The sequence below is a fragment of the Epinephelus lanceolatus genome, chromosome 21 (genome assembly GCF_041903045.1).
Source record: "Epinephelus lanceolatus isolate andai-2023 chromosome 21, ASM4190304v1, whole genome shotgun sequence".
Classification (NCBI taxonomy): Eukaryota; Metazoa; Chordata; class Actinopteri; order Perciformes; family Serranidae; genus Epinephelus; species Epinephelus lanceolatus.
In genome coordinates this window covers 35,226,180-35,249,361 of record NC_135754.1, presented here as the reverse complement: position 1 = coordinate 35,249,361, position 23,182 = coordinate 35,226,180, and the positions used below count along the sequence as shown (strand labels likewise).

The window sequence follows — 23,182 nt, the reverse complement described above, 5'->3', positions numbered from 1 at the left end:
AGATAGTCCCAGTGAATTTTCTGTTGATTATCCACAGTAACTGCAGATAAACAGGAACAATCTGCATGAACTGAAAACAAAGTGACCCTGGTGATATAAATTAATGTAAGGAGTTAAAAGGAGGTGAGTTTCTGTGGTCAGTAGTAAACAGTGAGTCATCTGGTGTTCACTTCTCTGTTCAGTCGGGAACATCACGTTTCCATCTCTGTCACGACTCTCTTTCTCTCTGCATAAGCAGGCACATTCACCTTGAGCTGCTTGTGTGAGCTGTGTGTGTGTGTCTAGCTTTGTATGGTTGTGCTGAATGTTCAGTTTAAAGTGATTTACATTTAAAGTGCAAAAGAAACACATTATAAACATTTAAAGAGCCAAGAAAATAACAACATGCTTATATGGAATATGTAAAATACAGTAAAATAAAAGAATGAAAGTTACTGTGCAGTCAAGGAAGTTAGTAATTATTTGATTCAATCAAGGGCAGCAGCGAATAGAAAAGTCTTTAGCCTTTATACAATTGAAATGAAAGTTGTAACAAAACTGCATCGTGGATTTAAAAAGCAATTTAGATTTGGCATCACTGGGCAAAAATCCCATAATAACCTTTGAGCATATTTTAATTCAAGCTGTCTGAGGGAAAATTAGACCTCTGCTCCTCCTCTTGGCCCTGTTTCTAGGCTTTAGAAAATCTAATCTGTGCCAGGAGACTTTGTCCAATCACAATCAAAAAGAGCCTGACAATAAACAAAATAAAACACGTGTCAGCATCAGCGAAGTGTTTCAGAGATGGAGGGAAAGTGTTGCTAATAGTTTAGCCTTCTGCTAACCGCAGCCAAAGGCTCACAGCTGCAGCTTCAAGTTCACATTTATGGAGCTAATGTAAGCCAGAGCCTCAAATCACAGTGTGTCCTCTGCCTCACTCCCCACCGCTACAGACCATCTCGCCAAGAGTAGAGTAGGCAGCAGCTCCAGAGACAGACCCACAGTTAGCGGCTGCAGGAACCCGTACCCAGTCAGCACAAACCCCAGCTCCAGCAGTTCGAACAGCCCCGACTCCCTGCTTTATCAGAAAACTTTCTGTTGCTGCCGTTACACAGGTTTGACCTGGCGCTGCCACTGGCCACCCACCAGCTGTGACACCCGGAGCTGACGGGTTTCAGTTGGCAGAAATTTAGCTGCCGACGAAAGAACATGCTGGCCTGTCTAGGAACCAATACGAGGACTTTTATTGGTGATAAAATCAGAACAAATAGAGGCTGATAGTTCTGAATGTTTGCACTGACCTGCACCTGACTAAGACAGAATTCATCAAACTATTTTATTGCTTGTGTCCTTCTGTATTATTGATAGAAGGTCAGTTCTTTTCCTCACAGCACATGTGTGTCTGAATGTTATAAAGGATTCAATTTATCTTATGCAGACACGTTTGTGTTGGTTTCTTTCAGACTTTGATACGCAGTCATTGTAAACTTTGAGAAAGCACTAGAACGTGATGTTCTCATCCCTCTGCTCAGCTGTCAATGCTGCTGTTCAGTCTTTGTCCTACATACAGTACAGGCCAAAAGTTTGGACACACCTTCTCATTCAATGCGTTTTCTTTATTTTCATGACTATTTACATTGTAGATTCTCACTGAAGGCATCAAAACTATGAATGAACACATGTGGAGTTATGTACTTAACAAAAAAAGGTGAAATAACTGAAAACATGTTTTACAGTCAGGTCCATAATTATTTTGGGGCTACATTATCTGCTCAGATTCAACCAAATGCTTCAAAACTCATTGGACGATGCTTCACAGTGCAGATGGACATTGACCTGAAGCATATTGCAAAAGCAACCAAAGACATTTTTAAGGCAAAGAAGTGGAATGTTCTGCAATGGCCAAGTCATATCATCTGACCTGAATCCAATTGAGCATGCGTTTCTCTTGCTGAAGCCAAAACTGAGGGCAAAACACCCAAAACACAAGCAGGAAGTGCAGACGGCTGCAGTAAAGGGCTGGCAGAGCATCACCAGGGAAGAAACCCAGCATCTGATGATGCCTATGTGTCCAACACTTCAGGCAGTCATTGACTGCAAAGGATTTGCAACCAAGTATTAAAACTGACTGTTTAATTGATGATTATGTTAGTTTGTCCAAATACTTATGAGCCCTTAAAGTTGGGGGACTGTGTGAAGAAATGGTTGTCATTCCTACACGGTTCATACTACATTTTTGAAAAAAGCCTTAAATGAAAGCTGAGAGTCTGCACTTTAAGCAGGTATTCATTGTTTCATTTAAAACCCATTGTGGTGGTGTACAGAGCCAAAATGACAACAACTGTATCATTGTCCAAATAATTATGGACCTGACTGTATATTCTAGTTTCTTCAAAATAGCCACCCTTTGCTCTGATTACTGCTTTGCACACTCTTGGCATTCTCTCCATGAGCTTCAAGAGGTAGTCACCTGAAATGGTTTTCCAACAGTCTTGAAGGAGTTCCCAGAGGTGTTTAGCACTTGTTGGCCCCTTTGCCTTCACTCTGCGGTCTAGCTCACCCCAAACCATCTGGATTGGGTTCAGGTCCGGTGACTGTGGAGGCCAGGTCATCTGCCGCAGCACTCCATCACTCTCCTTCTTGGTCAAATAGCCCTTACACAGCCTGGAGGTGTGTTTGGGGTCATTGTCCTGTTGAAAAATAAATGATCGTCCAACTAAACGCAAACCGGATGGGATGGCATGTCGCTGCAGGATGCTGTGGTAGCCATGCTGGTTCAGTGTGCCTTCAATTTTGAATAAATCCCCAACAGTGTCACCAGCAAAACACCCCCACACCATCACACCTCCTCCTCCATGCTTCACAGTGGGAACCAGGCATGTGGAATCCATCCGTTCACCTTTTCTGCGTCTCACAGAGACACGGCGGTTGGAACCAAAGATCTCAAATTTGGACTCATCAGACCAAAGCACAGATTTCCACTGGTCTAATGTCCATTCCTTGTGTTTCTTGGCCCAAACAAATCTCTTCTGCTTGTTGCCTCTCCTTAGCAGTGGTTTCCTAGCAGCTATTTGACCATGAAGGCCTGATTGGCACAGTCTCCTCTTAACAGTTGTTCTAGAGATGGGTCTGCTGCTAGAACTCTGTGTGGCATTCATCTGGTCTCTGATCTGAGCTGCTGTTAACTTGCGATTTCTGATGCTGGTGACTCGGATGAACTTATCCTCAGAAGCAGAGGTGACTCTTGGTCTTCCTTTCCTGGGTCGGTCCTCATGTGTGCCAGTTTCGTTGTAGCGCTTGATGGTTTTTGCGACTCCACTTGGGGACACATTTAAAGTTTTTGCAATTTTCCGGACTGACTGACCTTCATTTCTTAAAGTAATGATGGCCACTCGTTTTTCTTTAGTTAGCTGATTGGTTCTTGCCATAATATGAATTTTAACAGTTGTCCAATAGGGCTGTCGGCTGTGTATTAACCTGACTTCTGCACAACACAACTGATGGTCCCAACCCCATTGATAAAGCAAGAAATTCCACTAATTAACCCTGATAAGGCACACCTGTGAAGTGGAAACCATTTCAGGTGACTACCTCTTGAAGCTCATGGAGAGAATGCCAAGAGTGTGCAAAGCAGTAATCAGAGCAAAGGGTGGCTATTTTGAAGAAACTAGGATACAAAACATGTTTTCAGTTATTTCACCTTTTTTTGTTAAGTACATAACTCCACATGTGTTCATTCATAGTTTTGATGCCTTCAGTGAGAATCTACAATGTAAATAGTCATGAAAATAAAGAAAACGCATTGAATGAGAAGGTGTGTCCAAACTTTTGGCCTGTACTGTATGTACACTAATTAAAGTGTTTACCCTGATAACAGAAACCAGGTTTATGCTTAAAGAAGGTTTATGAAATCAGCTCACTGGAGAAAGACAGCTTTTATACACTTAGAATCACAAAGCCGTGCTTCTCCGATACCTGCATTACCTGAGTTCTCTGAGGACTGTTACATGCACCTAAACACTTGGGATATTGAGGACAGAGGCAACAGAAAGTTCTGACAGCTCACACCATCGCTTCCCTGCACACACTGAAACACCGAGCTGATGTCAGGATTACCTGCAGTCAGTGAAGACTGGAGGCTGACATGGAGACAAAAAGATGCTCTTTTTAGGTCTTATTGAGAATCTCCTCTCAGAGTTTGTCTTCTGGTCAGATTGGAGAGAGAGCGACGGTCGGGAGCCCAGGAAGCGGGGACACATCGAGGCCATGGAGCGTCTGCTGCAGCAAGTCCGAGCCACGCACACACACTACTGCTGCGGAGGTGAGTCTCTCTGAAACATTTCTGACAGTTTCCACAACTGCAGTGGACAAAGTGTCTGTAACAGTCTGAACCCAGTTTCTGTGCTTCAAAACTCACCCTCACCTTTCTCAGCTTCTGGAGATATCTTAGTTAAATAAAGTTTTCGGAGCTCAGGTGGAACAAGCTGCCTCTGAACTTATCTCTCTTTCTGTTAACTGTCACTTCTGCTCGTCCAGACGCACTGCAAAGCTCCACTAATCATTATTTGTAATGTTAGCATTGTGTTAAACGAGTCATGTTATCAGCAGACGGACTCAGAGACCAGCGGGTGAACAAAGAGGAGACATATTTACCTCAAATGCTGGTGGAGACCAAAAACAGAGATAAAACAGCAATACAGGGATCGACATAGAGATGGCAGAGGGTACTGTCTGTAGCTCTGGTTGAGGGTGAGAGGCTGTCAGCAGATAAACAGAGATCTGTGTGGGTACATGAGACCCTAAAAAGAGGCTGGATCATGGGGAGTACCACCAGTTGGTCCAGGAGCTTCTCCTCCATGATGGACGTTTACAGGCATATTTTAGGATGACTCAGGGGCAGTTTGACAACCTGCTGTCTATCGTTGAGCCATATAGCTCTGGGTTCTCATTAAAAACTTTTACAAAAAGGCTCCTCCAGCTGCTAAAACACTTGTGTGTGATCAGGGCCTAAGAGAGTTCACCTTTTGCGTGGAAGACATTAATAAATTAGCCCACTCTTAGTGGCTTTACTTGCAGGGCTTTTGTGGCACTTGAGATGGTGTGGTGAGTGTAACAGACCGCTGTCTGTCTCTCCTGCGCTCGTGGTAAAACACCATGTACCAGAGAAGTCAGTAAAAGGCAAGACACTCTCACACTGAACTGAAAAAATATGATAAATATATACTGCATTTTGCTGTCGTTAATGGCGTGTGGTGTTTCACGGCGGGCAGTGTGCAGGGTGGAGTAGAGACGGAGAGTTGGAGAGTTGACAATGGATGCACTCATTGCATCGCTGTGCATGAAACCTTCGCTGAAACACTGCTGAAATACACTTGCTATGTATTAATTTCCAAACAGGCATATTAGTCGTTTGCTTTGACAAAGCAACCACGGTTATAAAGTAGAGTAAGGATTTAATTACCAGCTACTGGCAGTCTGAAACATCTGTGAAATAAACATCGAGACATTCTCAATAGTTAATCAATACTGAATATGCCTTTTGTCCATATTATACCAACCTCAACACTGCAGGCCCTTGGATCCACAGCAGTACAGTCATCAAGTGTGAAGTAGATCTGATAAATGATTCTTCAGATACGTGAAGCACACACAGACTGATGGTCACATTATGGTCAGATAAAACCTGCAGTCAGAGGCCGAACGGTGTTGAAGAATCAAACCTTGAACACGACCAAAAACAGACAGAATAAAAGAGACGATGAAAGCCTCTTTCAGAAACGCATCTTAAGGTGTATTTCACGCCTCATGAATACTCGCTCCCGTCTCACAGCATGAACGCCACAGTGAAGTCAAGGTGAGATAAGTGAAAGATAAATGTTGAGAAAGTGTCTGAGTGTTAGAGTTAGATCAGGTTACAAAGTTTCCCTCTGTGGTTGCTTTACATTAATTTGATGATCTCCAATCAGACAGCAGTCAGTAACTCCTGAACACATCGCTGCTCCGCTCTGAGTCAACTTTACTCCTGACTGGCAGAAAGCTGTGATTCACCCAAACATCAGCAGCATGGGTGTTTGGCCTCAGTCCATCTCTGTAGCTGCTTTATGTTTGTCAGCTGGTCTCTGACTGTATCTGTCTGCTGCTGTCTTCAGTTGACCTGAACAGACCTGATCAATGGATCAAAGTATTTTCACCGTTAATAAGTGATCAGATTTTGGCTCCTCAGGATCTGAATGTGTGAATGTGATCAGAGAGTCACAGCGTGCTGAGTGGACGAGCTACAGAGCGAGTCAGTGCAGGACGCCGAGCTGCGAGCACAAACAGCAGCTTCATCAGGACCAGTGTGTGTGTGTGTGTGTGGTAAAAAAAAACTACCGTCACTCAACCGACTCGGAGTCAACAGTGATGATGTCACTAGGGTCAGAGCCAACAGACACACACACACACAACAGATGAGTTGTTTTTGGAGGATTTTTCGGCGCAGTGCAAAATAACTACAAAAGTCAATCAAGTGTGTGTTTGAATTTATGTTTGGAGTGCACGCTCAATTAGTCATTATCCCAGCTGTAATATACACCCACTGTGTGTGTGTGTGTGTGTGCGTGTGTGCGTGCGTGCGTGTGTGTATTTGTACAATTTATTCTCAGAGAGCCAAAAATAAATGTGTGAAAGTAATCAGTGTGGGTACAAAGCCACCACTATAGAGTGGAGGGAGCTCATTTATCAGCCTGGATATCTTAATATACGATTACACACACACACACACACACACACACACACACACACAGGGAGCTGTGTGTTCCTGTAGGTGCAGAAGCACTCAGATGTGATAAATAATGTGGTCGATGTTGTTTTCTCTCCTAATAATGTTTAATGAGATGAATCCTGCAGGTCGGTGTGTGTCAGTCGGCTCTGTCTTAAAGGGGCTCTGTTCAAAATTCAGTGTATGAGTTGTCTGCACACGGTTTTCAACATGGAGGTGGCTCAGCTAGCAGCCAGCCGTTAACTCTGCTAACCCCATAAACAACACTAAACAGTGGAAACAGTGCTGACAGAGCTAACAGTGCTAACCAGGGGGAACCAGAGGGTGGGTGCTACACTTCCTCTACCACACTGTTCCGACATCAGCGGTCACCACCATGTAAGCAAAGTGTAAAGAGGTGGCAATCAGCTAGCCAGTGGATACTCACGTGCACATGGACTGGCTGACCACAACAACACACAGAGAAGGAACATGACATCAGTCTCTGATTAGGACGCCATTACTCCACTTTATCTCTACACAACAAACATTGGTTTGCTACAACATTAAAGCTCAAAATACCACATACAGAACTGTTAAAGGGCCAGTGCAGCATTTTGTTCTGTCTGTACAGCCCTTTATACACAGAGATGGCGCTAAAGGGCCACAAGAAGTCCTCATATAACATACACATCAACAACGCTTTCTAAATAATAACAATGGCATTAACATAAACTCACAAGTCAGTCTTTAGACACTTTGCTTAACTAAAGACTCATGACTTTATCCGTGATTTTGTGTTTAGATGGGCGGATACAATTTCAGAGTTTAAAAAAACTCCCTACGTTGCAGAACCAATAGTAAATCTGCAGGGCGGTCCTTCGGTGGCTCGCTGAACTCTTGTGCTTGTAAACATAGTCTGACTATGTTAAAAGTTTTAAACAAAGTCGCTGTAAGTCCTTCATTTCCACAATCTTGTGGACTGAGCACACGTTTGATAAAACTGAGTTAAATCTCTCGGCATCCATTTTCAAGCTCTCTGTGTGTTTGTTTCCGTGCGGACGAGAAAAGGGGGAGCGCACGTTTCCAGGAGGGCGTGTCCTTTTCAAAAATGCAAGAGGCGTTGCTTTGTTGCCGGCCGTTTTCTCTGGTGTGTTATACACACTTTAGAAAGGAGTGTCCCCAGACTATCAGAAGGCGGAGATCTCTGATTGTCTGGTGGCAAGACAAGCATTAACATGGCAATAACGATCATTTACTGTCCTTGTTATATGGCAGCTGATGTCATCCTCATTGGAGGGTAAGGAGCTTCTGGAACTCAATGTTTTCCTATTTTAGTTAGCCACTAACTGCTAGCAGCTGCCTTTTAAATCTCCCATGGTTGATCACAAACATTACATATACACATATACATAACAGCGTGAAATTGCCACCTTGAAGAGGCAACATAAAAGGGGCTCATGACTGTGATTTTGGCAACTTTTACTGCTCATACCACTTTATTCAGGATTGTTTGAACTGGGAGAAAGCTTATTAGAAATTATCAGTTTGCAAAACTTGACATTTGTTTTTAATTATTAGCAATGTTTTTTGTCACTGAACCTGAAGGCTGATGCTTCGACATGCGTGCATTTTCAGTTGGTGTCAGGATTTGTTAAAAGTAAAAGTAAAATCAGTGTTTATTCCTAACTCACCACTTCATGTTTGTGTTAGAAAATAAAAGCCCTCTGACCACATTTCTGTTGACAGATGCCCTTAATTTGTTAACGAAAGTCTTTTATTGTGAAATATTTGCAGGACCATGTTGTTGAAAATGACGTGGTTCACACAGCTCCATAAATTAGTGGAGTAATTGTGGAAATACAGGAGTCATAGCAGCCGTTATCAAAGGAAAACTTGAGGAAACATTGGGCTGTTAGGCAATGCCACAGCTGCAACGCTGTATGTGTGATCACTGCATGCATGTGAGCCACAGCAGTTGAGGGAGGCAGCCATTGCTCTGCTCACACAGGCAGCGTGGCCCAGGTGTAACTGTGTCAGGTTTGATTTTTGAAACGTAGATGTCATAGAACAGAATTGGTAACTGAATTTAGAGGACATCCTCCATCTTGCAGCACAGAAAGAAAGTAAAGATTCAGCTGGCTTCTCACAGTACACCACTTACACAAAAATGAAGAAGGTGGGCTTTAAAACTGGGGTTTCCTCTCTGTATTTCTAATTTTAATTCTACCTGTCCACGTCAGTATCAGTTGTATTAAATCTGATTTATTTGCATGAATGGGTCAGAAAAGCAATTAAATATCAAACATGAATACCAGCAGTAATGACAGATGAGAAGAGACACGAACAGCTCGGACTGAACTAAAACCTGTTTCTGTGTCTGCGTCAGATGGAAAGGTGGTCGCCTCATTAATCAGCTCCACTTGTGTTTTTCAGCCGACTCATTTCTTTATTTATTCAGAGTGGCGTGCGGCGCTGCACAGTAGGCCGCTGCGCTCCTGTCATATTATCCACTTGTCAAACCCCGTTAGCCTCCAGCACTGCAAACACACAGGGACTTTTCAAAGCCGGAGAGCCTCAACCTGTTACTGAAATAACAGGACCAGTGTGTGTCTGTGTGTGTATCTATGTGTGTGTGTGTGCTGCTGAGACGTTGTGCAGACACTCTGCTGCAGGTTCAGTTGTGTAACGTTTTGGAGGCAGTTGAAACTGAAGGTCGTCTTCTGCCTGTCTGATGACTCGCAAGTCAAACCGTAGAAGAACAGACACATTATTATTATTGTGCAGGAAGCTTTTTACTCTGACAGAACCTGAAAGGGACGTTTAAAGATGAAAGTGTGTGAGTGCTGCAGCAGAGTCTCTCTCCTCCTCCTCCATCATGTCGTCTGTCTCTACCGTGGTTTGCTTTTAACCGTGTTTCCTCTGGTGGTCTTTACCCAAGCCGCAGGACTCACCGGCATGTTTCTTCCTCCTCCTCATCATCAACATGTTTGTGATCGTCAGACGGCTCCAACGTCTGCCCTCTGTTTACAGGACGGTAATTATGTGACGCTTAATTAACTGGAGTAAAAAGGGGCACTGTGGTCTGGAGATTGGCATCACTGAGCGGCCGGCCGCCGGCCGCGCCGGGCCAGAGGGAGAGAGGCAAAGGACGGGGGGGGGGGGGGGATAGACAGCCGAATGAATGAATGAGATAAGATAACGTTCAGTCAGAGTAACATGGGAGAGTGACTCGACCCTGCTGACCTCGTAAACACGCATAAACATTCACACACACACTTCTGTCTCTCAACCTTAAAGTCTGCAGTGATCTTTTTCAGCACTTAAAGAAGAATTTCACTGCTGGACAGATCCCCTTTTTTCCTGTCTGTGCAGCAAAAAGACAAAAATACTTTTGAAATTGGTGCTATATGACCACAGTAAACAGAGGAAAAGGCCAGCGCACTGTACCAATAAATGCTCCCATTGGTGGGTGACATGATGCGAGCTTGGCCATTTTGACACAGGAAACAATGTGGCAGGTGGCTGGTAACAAACCAGGTCGAATTACAGTTAAACAGTAAGCTAAAATATGTTTCGGAAAACATCTCGTTGTAACAGAATCTTTGTTTATATTTGATCAACACTGCTCAGTTTTACAGTTTGATTAGAGTGTGATTGTTTACATGTTTAGCTACTCCATAGTCCTTTTTACACAGAGATGGCGCTGTAGAGCCACTACGAAGTCCCTTCTTTACACTGCCTTTGCATTTTTTCACAGACACAAACAACCACAGCATCATGCTGCTCCTACGTGTGATTTTACACAGCTTGCTAGCATTGTGGGATCCAAAGAGGTGTGACGGATGTGACATATAACACAACAGCATTGGCCTCTCGGTGTGACATATAACATACGCGTCTGCAGCCCTTTATAAACAATAACAATGGTATTAACATGGCGGTAACGATCGTTTACCCTCCCTGTTTTATGGTGACTGATCTCATCCTCTGCTCGTTGGTTAATTAGCTCCTAGACCTCATTGTTTTCCCAATTTCCAGATATTTTCAGCCGTTGTTCTTTTTCTTTGAGGTAGCTGCTAACTGCTAACAGCTACTTTTTAAACTCCCGTGGTGGGTTGCAACTGTCATCAACCGTCACACCCATACCTGACTTAGAAGTCTTACATTCAATTAAAATATTTTTGGACTTAAAGGTAGTTCAATAGACATTTGATCTCATTGTATGTATCCATCCTTTATTTATTTATGTCAAAATAAGTTTAGCTCTTCTGCATGAAAGTCCACTTTTCTGATGTCACAAACCTTTAATACTGTCTTCTTACTTAATACTTGCACCTGTTCAAAATTATAGATTACCCTAACTCACTACATATATACTATTTACCCTTATATTTACCTGAAAGGCTTAAATAAGAAAGTTTTAAATTTGGTTAAAAAATATCTTCTTCTTAAAAAGCCTTAAATGTTAGTGTCTGATTCCTCCCTGAAACTGGTCTGTAAAAGTAGAATTCCATTTAAGAAGACAACTGTATCTTCTTCTTTTCAGACACCTCAAAGCTCCAGAACCCGAGCAGGAAGCAGTCCGTCTCCAGAAGTCTGAAACACCTCTTCAACTCCTCCAACAAGTTTGTGAAAACACTGAAAAGGTTTGAGCTCAAACTCTTTTTCTGTGACTCTCTAATGTTTCCAGTTAAAGTCTCAAAGAATTATATGCTGAAAATAGTCCCCAGCAAAGCACCATTTATATGAAACAACAGTCTGCAGCTGTTTTAGGAGATCACTGATAAAACTATATATTTGTCCTTTAAAGATTTATGTCTTCAGTAGAAACCAATGAGATTTACAGATTTATTATCTTTGGAAACTTTAAAATCCCCACGAGAATTTAAATAAAGTTCTGTGAGTCTGTTTATCTACATAACGTGAATTTGTTCAGATCAAGTCAGTCATTAGGTGTGAGAGATTAATACTGTGGTGGAAGAAGTACTCCTAAGTAATAGTACCAGTACCACAACGTAGAAATACTCCATTGCACCTAAAAGTCATGCATTGAGATATGCCTTATCAAAAGAACTTGTTTTGCAGATAATCAGCCCCTGTGACTGATGAAAGTTATAATTAAATTGATTATAATTTCTCTAATCTCTAATCTTTTTATGAAGTATTGTAGTTTTATCTCTTTGGGCCTCCAACAATATTGAAAATACATGTGTTTAGAGGTTTTTTTTGTAAAATCTTGATTTAAAAAGAAACTAAGATTGTCTGATAAATGTGTCAGTGGAATAAAAAGTACAATATTCAATACTTAGTTAATACTGGGGATGTTTCTGGCGACTGATTGCTCTGTCGACTAAACGAAAATTTTAATTAAGACTAGTCAACTAGTCTAAAAAAAGGAAAACACTCAGAAAACAGTCAAAATAGTGTGTGTAATACTGTGATAGTCTGGAGACCTGTCCAGGGTGTGCCTCTCACCCAGTGTCAGCTGGGATAGGCTCCCTGCTAGAGCTTAGAGATATAGGTCGTAGAGATGTCTGTCTTCTCTCCAATATAATGGAACTAGATAGACTCAGCTTGAGGTGCTTAAAAAAACAGCAAAATACATTTTAAAACTTAACAGCGATGTCTCTTTCTAGAGATCATGACCTGGTTACTCAGTATAATCCACAGAGCTTGTTGTGAGCAGTTTTATGTAGGAACTATTTTCTTTCTACTGAACCGCACCCACCAACCGGATCACTGCGCAAAAGGAAGCATGTATCTTCTCATGGATGAGAGGCTCGTGCTTGTGACAGTGTGAGATGTAAACAGTAATGGCGTCCTCCTCCTCCTCGGCTGAGCTGTGACATCAGTTAGCTTAGTGATGCTAGGTGAACTTGCAGTGGATGCACTCTGCGAAGAAATACCTGATCTATCCAACACCTGGCAACTCACACCAAGACAATCTAGACTGATAAATGGCGCTACAGGCAAGAAGAAAAAAATATATTTGGGATTTTGTGGTGAACTGTCCCTTTAAGTTCTTTAAACCATAAATACCTGAATATATCTTCCGCTGTAGACGGATGCCTTATTTCATGTCTCAGTAAATTGAAAAACTTAATGTTTGAAGCATTTTAACATCAATACATGAAAGAAAAAGCACCAAATGTAATTCCCATGATGCACCTGTCTGCAGGGGGATCTACCTGGCAGCTGTGTTCTACCATAAAGACAGTTTACTGGTGACAGCGGAGGACCAGATCCCCATTGTGGAGGTGGACGACTCCTACAGCAGCTCCCTCATGCAGGACTTCCTCTGGTTCACCAAGGTAACAGCCTTACTGTGTTTTTACCCAGCATGCAAAGCAATACATGGACTTCTTCTATACTTACTGACCAGGCTACATTTTTTATTAAAAGATAAATATAACAAGGATGTAACAAGACAATGGCGACTTTGTGCAGAGAACCACAGAACGACTAAACATTAAGAGAGCGAGGTGTGTTGATTCTGCAGAAACTGAGTATTCAAACTGTTTCTAATAATCAAAATCAGTAAGTATCAATAAATTGATATGTTTGACAGCACTATTTAGGACACAAGTCAAACTTCTCTTTGAATTCAGGACTTTAAAGACTCTTTTTTTTCCCTCTCTGTTTCTACACCTGCTCAGTGAACAACACGCAGCATGTTAATCAGAAAGCTCACTCTGATGGCTGGAAGGTGTTTTCTTCTTCCACTCGTGTTGGAGCTGTGAAAGTGTGATTCTCCCCTGGTGTTTTGGTCACACTTCACGCTGTGTCACTTCCTCTGAGTGTTTATCAGAGAGCGGCAGTCTGTAGTTGGAGTAATCAGGTGTGAAGTGCTCGTTGGATTTCCTCAGACGTGTTTTTAATCCGTGACTCTGTGGCCTACATCAGACTGCTGTTGCCGCCCCCAAACACACCGCACAGGCACTTTGCTTTACGAGGCGCTGCAGTTTAATGACTCTCTGCCTGTAGTTAACTGTCTGTCCGTCTGTCTGTCTGTCTGTCTGTCTGTCTCTGCAGCTGTCCTGCATGTGGGAGGACGTCCGGTGGCTGAGACAGAGTATGTCAGTGTCTATGTCGTCGTCCTCCACCCTGCAGGCTCGCCACAAGATGCTCACTGCCGCTGGCCAGCTTCAGGTCAGCACCCACAAAACTACAAGACATGAACCCGAAAGTGACGTCATGCAGGTTTTAATCAGCATTAATAAAAAAGATGTCGCCATCACACACGTCAGTGAATAAACTGAATCACAAGTGTAGATTTGTTTGAGTCCTCCTGCTTTTATTCTGCATCCAGTTTGTGTCTAAACCTTCAACACAGGCTCATTTGTAAGTTAGAACTTAATAAAACTTCATCATCTTAACTCAGCCCAACTCAAGTTTATTTGTAAAGCACATTTAAAAGCATCTCACGTTGACCAAAGTTCTGCACAAAAGGAATAAGTTACTAAAAACATATATGAGAGGCAACATAACTGACACACAGTCACAGCTCACACATTCAGAGACACAACACACACAGGCAGACGTCAGAGAAAGCCTCGTCAGGAAGACTCAAACGCTGATGAATAAAAGTCTGAGTCTGGACTTAAATGAGTCAGTGGAGGGGGCAGATCTGATTGGATGCTGTTCCACAGTTTGGGGGCAGACAGGGCAAAGGCACGATCACGCCTGAGCTTGAATCTGGAGCGTGGGACAGCGAGGAGCCCCGGGTCAGCTGACCTGATGATTCTACTTGTATTATTATAATCTTGTTCTAACATGTTAAAGTGTGCGTCTTCTCATCCTGCAGAACCTCCTGGGGACTCACAATCTGGGCCGCGTCCACTACGAGCCCATCAAGGATCGCCACGGCAACGTGCTGCTGGTGACCATCCGTGACACGGAGAGCCAGCACTCGCTGTTCAGCGGGAAGTGGATGCAAGTGACCAAACTGCAGAGCCAGAGGAAATCGCTGTCCACACCTGAGGAGCCGTACGCCCTCGACATCCTTATCATCACCATACAGGTGAGGAAGATTCACTCCCCTGACCACAACATGTTTTATATGTTATAACTGTATTTCCCGCCACCCATGCTGCCACCATGGACACAAGAGCCCTGTTTCTTCCAAACCCTTTCAGTACAGTCCCTTTGGAACCAGCAGTAACCCTTCAGACATGGTACCTAGACCCTTGGTCTGTTCAGACAGTCCTCTTAAATGTGGGCGGGGTTGTTGTCACTCACTGCTCCGTCCAGCACTCGCTGTATTTCCTCATCAGCGGTGACACAGATGGAAGTCTGCACCTGGTTTATCGTCCACAGAACGAGGCCCAGTGAATGAAGTTATTTCTTTCTCAGTCTACAGCTGCTGTGAGAGGCAGCAAAACATCCTTTCATTTTATAGTTTTAGTTTACTGATGTATGAACAGTGGTTTGCATCCTGACTCTTCATCTTCAGGGAATTTAAACCATTTAATTGAAAAAGAAACCAACTGTTTATCTTCCTTACACACAAACAAGCCTCCAAACTTAGTTAAAAATGAGAAGGAGCCTGTAATAAAGTTATTTAATTATTAGTCAGCTTGTTTTACACAATCATATTGTTGTTCCAGGAGGCAGCAAGTGGAGGCCTAGAGACTTGTGCTTATAGAACACGACTCAGATACGCTGTTGTTCTGAAACAACAGACACTAGTGACTGACAGTTTAATTGTCTCTGTCCTGCAGGACATCTTGGCGTACCAGCGGCGCAGCACCCACCGGCTGGCCCCCGGACTTTATCTGGGCTTCCTGAAGCTCAGCAGCTCTGTAGACCAGATCAAAGTCCTGGTGTCCCAGCGGACCCCCAACATGCTGTGTCACGCAAGAGTACGAGACAATGCCAACGTCTCCAGGTATAAACTCACACACATACAAACACACACATACAGATGATGCTCTGTGTAAAGAATAAAAACACAGAGATTTTATTGATGTGAAAGATAAATAAAGCACAAAATCAGCTCAAGGCTAAAGTGACTGAGTGGGCAGAAAGAGAGTCGTGACACAGAGATGAAACCAATGTTCTCAGGAAGAGGAGAAGGGAACACTCAGATGATTCATCACTGAAGGAAACACAATGTTCAGATTTACTCGTCTCTGACACTACGTGTGACGCTTTCAATCCATAAGGTACATCTACAGGCATGTGAAGACACCGCTGTGGAGTTTTGTTTGAATCAGCAGCTCCTCTCAGCTTTACAGGGCTTTATAGTGACTGTCAGCTCACTGTTTATCTGTACAGACACATGTGTATGAATCATCAGTTCACTCAATGTAAAGGTTGTATGAAGCTTGTAAGTGACTGATCAAAAGATTTATTAACGATGCACAATAATTAGATAATATGCAACATCATGCTAACGAGTTCAGCAGCAGAGCTAATAGACTTCTTACGCCTCTGCGCCGGAGATAGCTGTGGCTGGTTTGGTGGTCAAAGGTCAAAGATCAAGATCATTCTGACCTTGTCTGTCTCATTCTCGTGAACGCAATATCTCATGAACACTGTGAGTGAATTTCTTCAAATTTGGCACAAATGTTCACCTGGATTGGATTTTGGTGGTCAAAGGTCACCAAAATTCTCCTCATGATTCCGGTTTACTAGCTATTCTCATCCTCCTTGATCTGAGTGCAGCCTTTGACACTATTTCTTACACCATCCTCCTCAATAGACTATCCTCCATCAGCATCTGTCACACCCCCCTGGACTGGCTTCACTCATATCTCTCTGGCCGCACACAGTTCATTAAACTCAAGTCCTTCAGTTCCCAGCCCTCCTCCGTTACTTCAGGTGTGCCCCAAGGCTCTATCCTGGGCCCCCTTCTCTTCATTATCTATCTCCTCCCAGTTGGCAATATTTTACGTAAATCCAACATTTATTTTTTATTTTTTCCCTGTATTGTTTCTTCTGTGTTGTTGTCTGTCCTTGTTGTTATTTATTACTTTGTTTACTATTGTACAGTGACCTTGAGTGTTTTGAAAGGCGCTTTTCAAATAAAATGTATTATCATTATTATTATTATTATTATTATCATTATTATTATTATTATTATTACTGAGACCTCACAAAATATGTTTTTGGCCATAACTCAAGAATTCATTTTTCAATTATGACAAAACAGGAACAAGATAAAATAATGAAGTTCAAAGGTCAGCTTGACTGTGACATCATCATGTTTTAACGTCATATCTCAGGAACAGAAGGGGAGACATTTGGTCAGATACTGAATTGGTGACTCTAATCTTGAAACTGTGCTGATTATATAGATCTTCTGTGTGGGAAGCATCCATGTTTTCACTGACATGGATGGAGACTGTCAGAGACACTGGACTGGTGGGCGGAGTCATACAACCACAGGGTGGGCTGGTGGGCGGGGTCATACAACCACAGGGTGGTAATTCTTTGTGTGTCATGAAAATGGAAATAAGAATATTCAGCAGACAACAGGACGATTCATCGTTAAATATCTGTGCTGATAAATTGTGTGTGTGTGTGTGTGTGTGTGTGTGTGTGTGTTTGTGTGTGTTCAGGGAGGAGTGGGACTGGATCCAGACGCTGTCAGCTGCAGGTGAGAAGAGTGAGGAGGCGGAGTCCAGACCTGAAAGCCACGCCCCATTACTGTACTACGAGCTGCAGACGTCAATCAAGTCTCTGCTGAAACACCTGAACCTACCTCTGCACCAGGTACACACCTTTGCCTTGTTGCGTAAAACCACCTGGGCAAAGGTTGCCCTTGAATTTTCATCGAAGGGTTCCTTAGAAAATGAGCTGCATAAAATCACCATAAGGATTTCCTTTGGATGTTTCAGGGGAAACCCTTTAATCTCTAAGTGTTTGCCCTTAGCTGCTGAAGTATTCCCTTATGCACTGCTAGAAGGTCCTTAGAAACTATTTTTAAGGGATCATACCTGTCAAAAGTTAAATAATCTGTGCAACAAGACAAGATCTGAATATATGGTGATTGAAGAGGAGGAGGAAACACAGACACATGTTTTTGGGACAGGAAGAACCCATTGGACACACACCGTCAGTCTGTCCTCAAAATCACTACTAAATATCAGTTGGACCTTTAACACTGATCTACTACTTTGTATTACTGATGTAACTGAGGTCTAATGTGTAATCTGCATCGTTAAGGCAGACGAGCATCAACGTTATGTGGGTCGTGTGTGTGTGTGTGTGTGTGTGTGTGTGTGTGTGCAGGCCCGTCACTTCCGTCTCTACAGTCAGGAGGTGGTGGAGCTCGGCCACGGTGTCTCCTTCCTGCTGCTGCTGCCGGCGGCCGACGATGTTTGCTCTGCCCCCGGACAGTCCAACCCCTACACCCCCCTGTCAGGGTTCCTCCACCTCCCTTTGCAGATGTTTGAGCTCGGTAACAACACACACACACACACACACACACACACAAGGGCTGAGTGATAGGGACAAAAATTCATATCTCTGTATTTTCAAGCTGAGCGGCGATACACAGTATATCTCTGTGTTTTCTATGAAATGAGCTCCATGTTTAGTTACAAGTCAAAGACACATTTGAGACGTCACAATCACTTTTATAAAAACAGAATGTGATCAAAATAAAATGCAAAAGACAGGGATTGTTTTCTCTGTTTGAAAATAAACAGCTGCCCAACGTGGAAATGAAAAAATGATATAAAGTAAATATCAGGGCTGTACATTATCTGTGTGTGTTTGCTAGCTTCTAGGTGTCTGACCTGGCAGCTGTAGCTCTGCCTCTATTTCCTTCCATGCTTCGTCATGGTTAGAGCTGGTTAGAGCACATCACAAGGCTTCACAAGGTTTTCCTCACATTTCTATTAGTGCTTTAGTTTTGCCTCCATGGCGAGCTGCTGTCCGCTGTGTTTGTTTGGCTCATTTCATGCTGTGTTTCTATTGGTTGGTTAGTAGACATAGGTGGTAACAGGCTGTCTTTGATCACAGACCGTGACGACCGCCATCCTTCAACCTCTCTCACTGTGTGACATAGGATCACCGTTTTAGAGCCACGACCACAGATATCGCCACGTTTCTTTCATGTTGGTCATCTGTGGTCTGGGACAGCCCAAAATCCCAAAGTGTATACCGGGCTTTACTATAGTAGAGCGTGAGAGAGAGAGAGACGCAAATATATTGATATATCATACATAGTCATTACATCGCCCAGACCTAACACACACACACACACACACACACACACACACAGAAATCAATTTTCACATGACAGTTTTTACTCCCTTTCCTGTCCAGTGTATTCAGATGATGTTTGTGATAAACTGAAGGATGAAGTGTTTCTTCATGTGTTGAGAAAATTCTCCTCCTTTTTAAACTAAATAAACTCTTTAAAACCCCTCTTTGATCAGATGGAAACAGTCGTCATCACACAGCTGAAAACAGGCTGTTTAAGTGGAGTTAAAATGAACCTTAAACATCCTCACTGAAATGCAACATACACATTAATGCAGCTTCATGCAGGACGTCTGCGCTGACTGAATGTGTTGAGGTGGACAGACTGAGCTGTGTTACACACACACACACACACACACACACACACACACACACACACACACACCTCAGTCTGCAGGGAGAAGCACTAAATCAGTCTGCAGGCTCCAGCAGGACGGCCTCTCTGCTGACCCCCCCACACACACACACACACGCATAAACACACACAGAAGAATGTGTCAATAACACCCATACACACTGCACAATACTCTCTCTTTGTACACACACTGAGCGCCACACCAGCTGCTGCTCACTGAGGGAAACTGCTTCGTATGAATCTCTGAACATGCGACCAGATTTCTGTCACTTCCACCAAATTTCACCACAAAAAAGACTTTAAGGAATTATCATTCAGATTTTCACTGACGAGTTCTCTCACGTCCAAAAGTTGTTGTTGTTTCCTGCTGCATGAAGACGCAGATCACAGCTCTCAGAGAGCGCGATGTTCTCGTGTCAGAGAGTGAAGAGAAACATGTGAATGAGCTACTGAGTGTAAACCAGAGTTCATTTGAGTTCATGTCAATGATTGTTGAACCACAGAATGATGCAGATTGTGTTTTTAAAGTCACATTTGTTTTTTTATCCATGTTGAATATGATCCAGAGGGGTGTCACATTGTGTTTATTATCTTCAGTCCAGTCAGAAGACAAACCGTCACCAGAGCATTTCTTCTTCCTCCTCATCATATTTATCTCACTGTTTTTCTTTCTTTTATTCTTCAGTTCACTTCTGCACTTACAAAGAGAAGTTCATCAGTCTGTACTGCCGTCTGTCCTCCGTCCTGGACCTGGATGCCTTCATTACCCAGCAGGCACTGCGAGAAGCCATCACTGACAGTGAGGTGGCCACAGCCAAACAGAGGCACCAGCTCATACTGGACTACATCCAGGTGAGAAACACACAGAAGCTTTTCTCGCTCTGAAACATCACGTATGGTACAAATGCTGATATTCACACACACATTTGTGGTGTTTGCACTGGTGCTGGAACGTTGCGTCAGATGGACCGACTTCCACTTGGATATATACAGACATGATGTCGAGGTTGAGGGAAAGGAAACATGATGGAACCCGAAAGGACGAGCGCGAACATCTGTGCCAGTGACATCAAAGTTAACAATGTTAATCTGTAGGATCTTCAGACAGGTGACAGTGATGTTACTAAGGTGGAGCACTTCCTCCCATTTTGAAGTCTTTGGTGTCAGAGTAGAAATCTAATATTTGTTGTAGCCACATTAGTTTTTCTGAAGGTAAAGTGAAGCTTCAAGTTTTTATTAAACAGTTAAATGTTGCACAGAGTTGCCCCCCCCCCCCCAAGTCATCTACTATTTTGCAAAACTTTGAAATTATTCAAATGAGTAGCAGTGAATCCCTCAGGGACTCCATCAGACTGTTTGACAGTTTGCTGCTGCATTTGTGCTTTATCATCTGCAAAAGTCTGCAACCAACGGAAAAAGTTTGGTAACCAGCTCATGAAAACATGTCACGCTAACTTGATGATGTAATGGTTGTGGGAAAAATAACTCAATCGAGGCTCCGACCATTTCAAAGTGTTCACGCGTCAAATAAAAACACGTCTGCGTTTGACCTGGAATCAGTTTTATTCAGTCTGGTTGCTCTCAGCAGTCGGCCCGTGTGGTTTCAGCTACTGTACAGATCCATGAAGTCGCTGCCCGGACCTTCAGTCAGAGTCTTAAAATGTTCCTCTGCTGTGAGAGTGAACGCTAATCAGACAGGAAGCAGTCGGCTCAAAGAGAAAAGTTCAATAAATCTCATTTTCAATATAATTTTATTTCATATCCAAGAAAAATAACATTAAATAATGAAGGCGGCGTGAAAACAAATGAGTGTGTAATCCAATTAGAGACGTTTATTGAGGCAGTAAAGTGTAACTGTTGGAGTATCAGCTGTTAAACAGCTTGTTTTTCTAGAGAGTCCAGAAGCTGCTGCTCGCTGCTCCGTCACAAGTCCACAAGTATGAAAGTAAATCTGTCTGGAGGTTTCTCTGTGAAGAGCTCACCGCCGCCGTTAATGGACACCGACCACAAAACCACAAGGGTGCTCTCTCTCTCTCTATGTGTGTGTGTGTGTGTGTGTGTGTGTGTGTGTGTGTGTGTGACCATCTGTCTCGCTCTCTGTCTGCGATTTTAAAGCTCGGAAAAAAGTGGCCCCCCGACCACAAATTGCTCAGAGAGAGAGAGGGAATGTCAGGGGAAAAAATAATACCAATCAGAGCACGTGGAGGTGTGTGTGTGTGTGTGTGTGTCATGAAAGACAGTGAAAAAATTTTGATGTGAAGGACAGAGTGAGAAAAGGGCCAACACACGCAGACTTTAGGACTTCTGTACTTGTGAGGACCCTCATTGTCACAATACTTTCACGAGCTTTACACCCTGACGTTAACCCAAAGCCACATCTTTCGACTCCTTTTATTGTACAAAAATGTCCTTACTTTGTGAAGTATTCTCACCTCCCAAGGTCTAAAACCTCTCAAAAATATCCTTATTTCATATTCACAGAGCTGCAGTGTGGAGGTCAACACTACACTCAACTTTCCCTTTCTCTGAGAGGGAAATGAAACCTCCTCAAGTCTGAAACATTTCACAGACTTTTGAAAGATGTCCTGAAATTTCCTCATTTTACAAAAATGTTCCCACTTACAAAAACATTATCATGTTTCAAAATGTCCTCATGTTCTTTGTAAAAACATATAAACACTCACTTTCACTCTCTGTAAAAAGAAATATATATGTGTATATATACATATATATATATATATATATATATATATATATACACACACACACACACATATATATATGTATGATGTATGTATATATATATATACATATATATACATATGTATATATATATATATATATATAAATGTCTCCCTTTACAAAACATGTCTCCACTTTGTCCTTGTGAAATTGTCCTTATTTTCAAAAATGTAGGCATTTTATTAAAACTTCCTCATCTTACGAAAATGTCGACACTATATAAAAACGTCCTTATTTTACAAAAACATCCTCACTTTCTAAAAATGTACTCACTTCTTAAAGATACTGAGATACTTTAACATTTTTAAAAATTGTTTGAATGTCACAAAGATCTGGAGCTCAAACTGGTCCTCACAAATATAGAAGTACAAGAACACACACACTAGTGCCTCAGCATGTCTAATCTGGGAGGTCCTGACACCCTGTGTGTGTGTGTGTGTGTGTGTGTGCGCGCGCTGCAGTGAAAGTGGGTTAGTGTGAAGATGACGTGATGCCGTCGTCTAATTGGACAGTTTGTTTAGACTCACCACATGTTGATGGAGGAAACTTTCAGACGGCTGTCTGTAGAAACGTCTGCACACATGTGGCTTCTTCTTCACGGCTTTTTATTCCTGCTCCACATCACAGCTGAAAACACCAGCGCACATTAGAAGAAGAAAATCTGTCTGAGGTATATGATGAACTGAAAGAGGTGATTTTATGTCACCTTAATTAGACCTGTAGTGATTCATGTCTTTATATTCATCAGTCAGTCAGACTTTTGTTTTGGAGCTTCTTTCATACATAAAGTGCAGTTCAAGCGTTTTGCAGGTGACTGAGAGATTATCATGAAATCTAATCAAACAGCAGAAATGGTAGACTAATGATAAAAATATAGAAATGTAAAATTAAACCATTTAGTCTACGTCCATCTAGTGATTAAAGAGACTGAATTCTGTAGAGAGATTCACATGATCACTTCAAATTAAATCATAATTCAATCATTTAGGGAATTGTTGGCAAGTTTCTTTGTATAGAACATTTCAGCAACTAAGCAATTCAAAGCCTTTAGCATAAAACATTGGTAAAAAGAGACACTTTATAAAAAGGACATTTAAAAGCAATTCATTGAAGAACTCGAGAATAGAAAATGAAAAGTTAAAATTCAGTAA

At 42.5% G+C, this 23,182-nt stretch overlaps 1 protein-coding gene across 3 annotated transcripts in view; it reads left to right on the top strand.

Annotated features, from left to right (window-relative positions):
- ankfn1a (ankyrin repeat and fibronectin type III domain containing 1a) overlaps positions 1 to 23,182 on the top strand; it is a 167,460-nt gene that overhangs the window by 131,728 nt on the left and 12,550 nt on the right. For all 3 annotated transcript variants that reach the window (XM_033611087.2, XM_078163443.1, XM_078163442.1), the window contains 9 exons: positions 4,193 to 4,300; positions 11,268 to 11,367; positions 12,900 to 13,032; positions 13,754 to 13,870; positions 14,526 to 14,741; positions 15,442 to 15,608; positions 17,284 to 17,437; positions 17,957 to 18,125; positions 19,975 to 20,141. In XM_033611087.2, the coding sequence (XP_033466978.2) occupies positions 4,193 to 4,300; positions 11,268 to 11,367; positions 12,900 to 13,032; positions 13,754 to 13,870; positions 14,526 to 14,741; positions 15,442 to 15,608; positions 17,284 to 17,437; positions 17,957 to 18,125; positions 19,975 to 20,141 (1,331 nt within the window). The remainder of the gene's footprint in view (positions 1 to 4,192; positions 4,301 to 11,267; positions 11,368 to 12,899; positions 13,033 to 13,753; positions 13,871 to 14,525; positions 14,742 to 15,441; positions 15,609 to 17,283; positions 17,438 to 17,956; positions 18,126 to 19,974; positions 20,142 to 23,182) is intronic.